This window comes from Cystoisospora suis, assembly GCF_002600585.1.
Source record: "Cystoisospora suis strain Wien I chromosome Unknown contig_8346, whole genome shotgun sequence".
Lineage (NCBI taxonomy): Eukaryota > Apicomplexa > Conoidasida > Eucoccidiorida > Sarcocystidae > Cystoisospora > Cystoisospora suis.
The window spans coordinates 1-2,236 of record NW_027161127.1 but is presented as its reverse complement, the minus strand read 5'-3'; the positions used below and the strand labels follow the sequence as shown (position 1 = coordinate 2,236).

At 54.1% G+C, this 2,236-nt stretch overlaps 1 protein-coding gene across 1 annotated transcript in view; it reads left to right on the top strand.

Moving 5' to 3' along the window:
- Window positions 1–2,224, top strand: part of CSUI_010794 (uncharacterized protein) — a 2,822-nt gene extending 598 nt beyond the window's left edge. Inside the window, exon 2 of the mRNA XM_068070895.1 lies at window positions 435–2,224. Coding sequence (XP_067917129.1) covers window positions 435–715 — 281 coding nt within the window. The 3' untranslated portion in view covers window positions 716–2,224. The remainder of the gene's footprint in view (window positions 1–434) is intronic.
- The last annotated feature ends 12 nt before the right edge of the window (window positions 2,225–2,236 follow it).

The window sequence follows — 2,236 nt, the reverse complement described above, 5'->3', positions numbered from 1 at the left end:
TATCCTTACTTCGTAATTACACTCAGGGGATACTTGTGTTCTTCATAAACAGTCGCTTGAGCTTTTTAATTGCCACATATAGATTGAAATACAGCTCTAACTCCTCAGGGGGCCGCAGTGAGGAATTGTCCGGGACCCGGTGTCGAGCTATTTCTACCTAGACTGCAAGTGATTTTCGGATTGTAGTGTTCGCGAACCTTTGTCAAGGCAGCCGGGGTTGCTCGTATAGCATGTCACTCGCTACGAGGTGCAGTGGGTACCCTTGCTGAAGGTCAGGATGCCTGCGTTTTTTTCGGCTGGGGTGAGAGAAGACACATGGCCTTGGGTAGGCGTCCCGGTGTGTACGTTTTTCGGGGCGACGTTCTTTTATTCTAGGCGCCCTAATCAGTGTGTTTGGTTTGCGAGGTGTCTACTTCTGTTCGTTTCTTCTTCAGCGAGAGAACAGCTTGGGAGGTGCTCTGGAGCTGGCGTCTCATCTCGGCTTCGCGAAATGGAAGTGGGCCAGAAAGAAATTGTGTTCTGCTGTTTTAGGAGTTTCCGTGGCGCACGCGTTCGCCAGCTGTTGCAGGACCTGTGTCTCATTGCCAGCGGCAGCATAGTGCCTAGCGACGCTCTAGTTGCGTACGAATATGCCCTGCAAACCGATCAGAGCAAACAGGCGGCACGCTTCGGGAGCGGGCAGGCCCTCGGCTCGAATGTGGTTGAGGTTGGGTAGCCACCCCCGCTGTCTTGTCGTCGGCTGTGTCGGCGATTCTACGTCGTGCAGTCTATCAGTTCTTTACATGTAAATAAAACAGCAACCAGTCCGTATGTTTTCTTTCGAGCGGCTGGGCTCAATGTGTATCAAAATGCAGCTCTTGTTGCCTCCGCGAGTCTCTTTGGATGGTTCCACAAGGAGCCCTTAGTTACGCCAGTGTAGTTCCCTCTTTTTACTAGAGATGGCTCCTGAGACTCGGAAAGCGGGATGCAGCAAATTACTCGGAAGGTAGCTAGGGAGAGTGTTATGGCGCACACGAGGAAGGAGGCGGAAAGGCTGAAGTCTCGGGTGTCTATCAGCGCAGAGTACAGTCAGGTGCGCAAGCCGAATACAAAGACATAACGCCCTCATGTACCACAGTCCCATTCCCGGCTAAGTTTGTCTAGCAACCCATGCGGCGTTTAGAGATGCGAACTCGTTGCAGACTGAGTGCTGGCGCACGCTTCGAGTCTCGGGTGTGAGAGTCGTCACTCTTGTTTTTCGCCGGGCTGCTCGAGCAGGTATGAGATCCGGTTGGGGGCGAATCTTCAAAGGGCAGCTCGCGTGGCATGGCAAAAAGACATCTTCACTGTATCAACTCACTCGATATGCTGGGCAGAAATTGGCGTGCTGTTCGGCCCGAGTGTGCACACCACAAGCACGATGAAGTTTGCTCTGACGCGCTGTCACAGAAGCGTTGGACGGTGAGAATACGTGTCACAACATATTTCATTGTCTTCACGAATCCAGTTTTTTCTACGTGCAACAAACTCAAGGGAATTGTATTTAAGGCAGGTGTCAACGAAGATGCACGGAAGGCGAACTATGCACTAAGTGCCGCTTTGCTCTGCAGCAAGCGGTGACGCTTGGCCGGCAGCAGCCTGAATGTCCGGGAAGGATGTGAGTATGCATGGGTAGCCCACTCAGTGTGTATCAAGAGCGGTCTTCCTTTGAAAATGGTTCCCGCGGCTGGTTGCCGAGGGGCTCGCGTCCACGTATGTGGGAGCACCTTGTTTCCGAAGGGCGAAGCAACGATCCCAGTGGTCGTCAATGTCGCCGGGTCCCCTGCACAGACAGAATGGCGACGCGCGAGGACACAGGGTGACCAGCCACCGCTGCGCAATTCTACCTGAGGTATGTAGTTCAGGTCACAGACCTGGCTCGCCTGCAGGGACTGGACGAGAACGCAGACGGCCCGCCTCACTGCATCTACCGCATCCATCGAGTAGTACCAGCTCTTATAGCATAGTATTATCTGGAACCGTCGCATTCCCGTTCGTCCTCCCCTCACCCGCGGTGGCGAGGTTACGTTCGGCGTACCTGATCAATAGGGTATTGGCAGCCACTGAATGCTCGCATTTCGGAGAATCGAAGTCGGTCAAGCAGCCTGTACGCGCCTCAAGAAAGACGCGTTGCAGGGCGCCTGGAGCGCCTGTCCCTCGGGAAAACCTTACCGTTCCCCGTTTCTTCAGGCATGACGGATGGCCCACAAGTGACCCC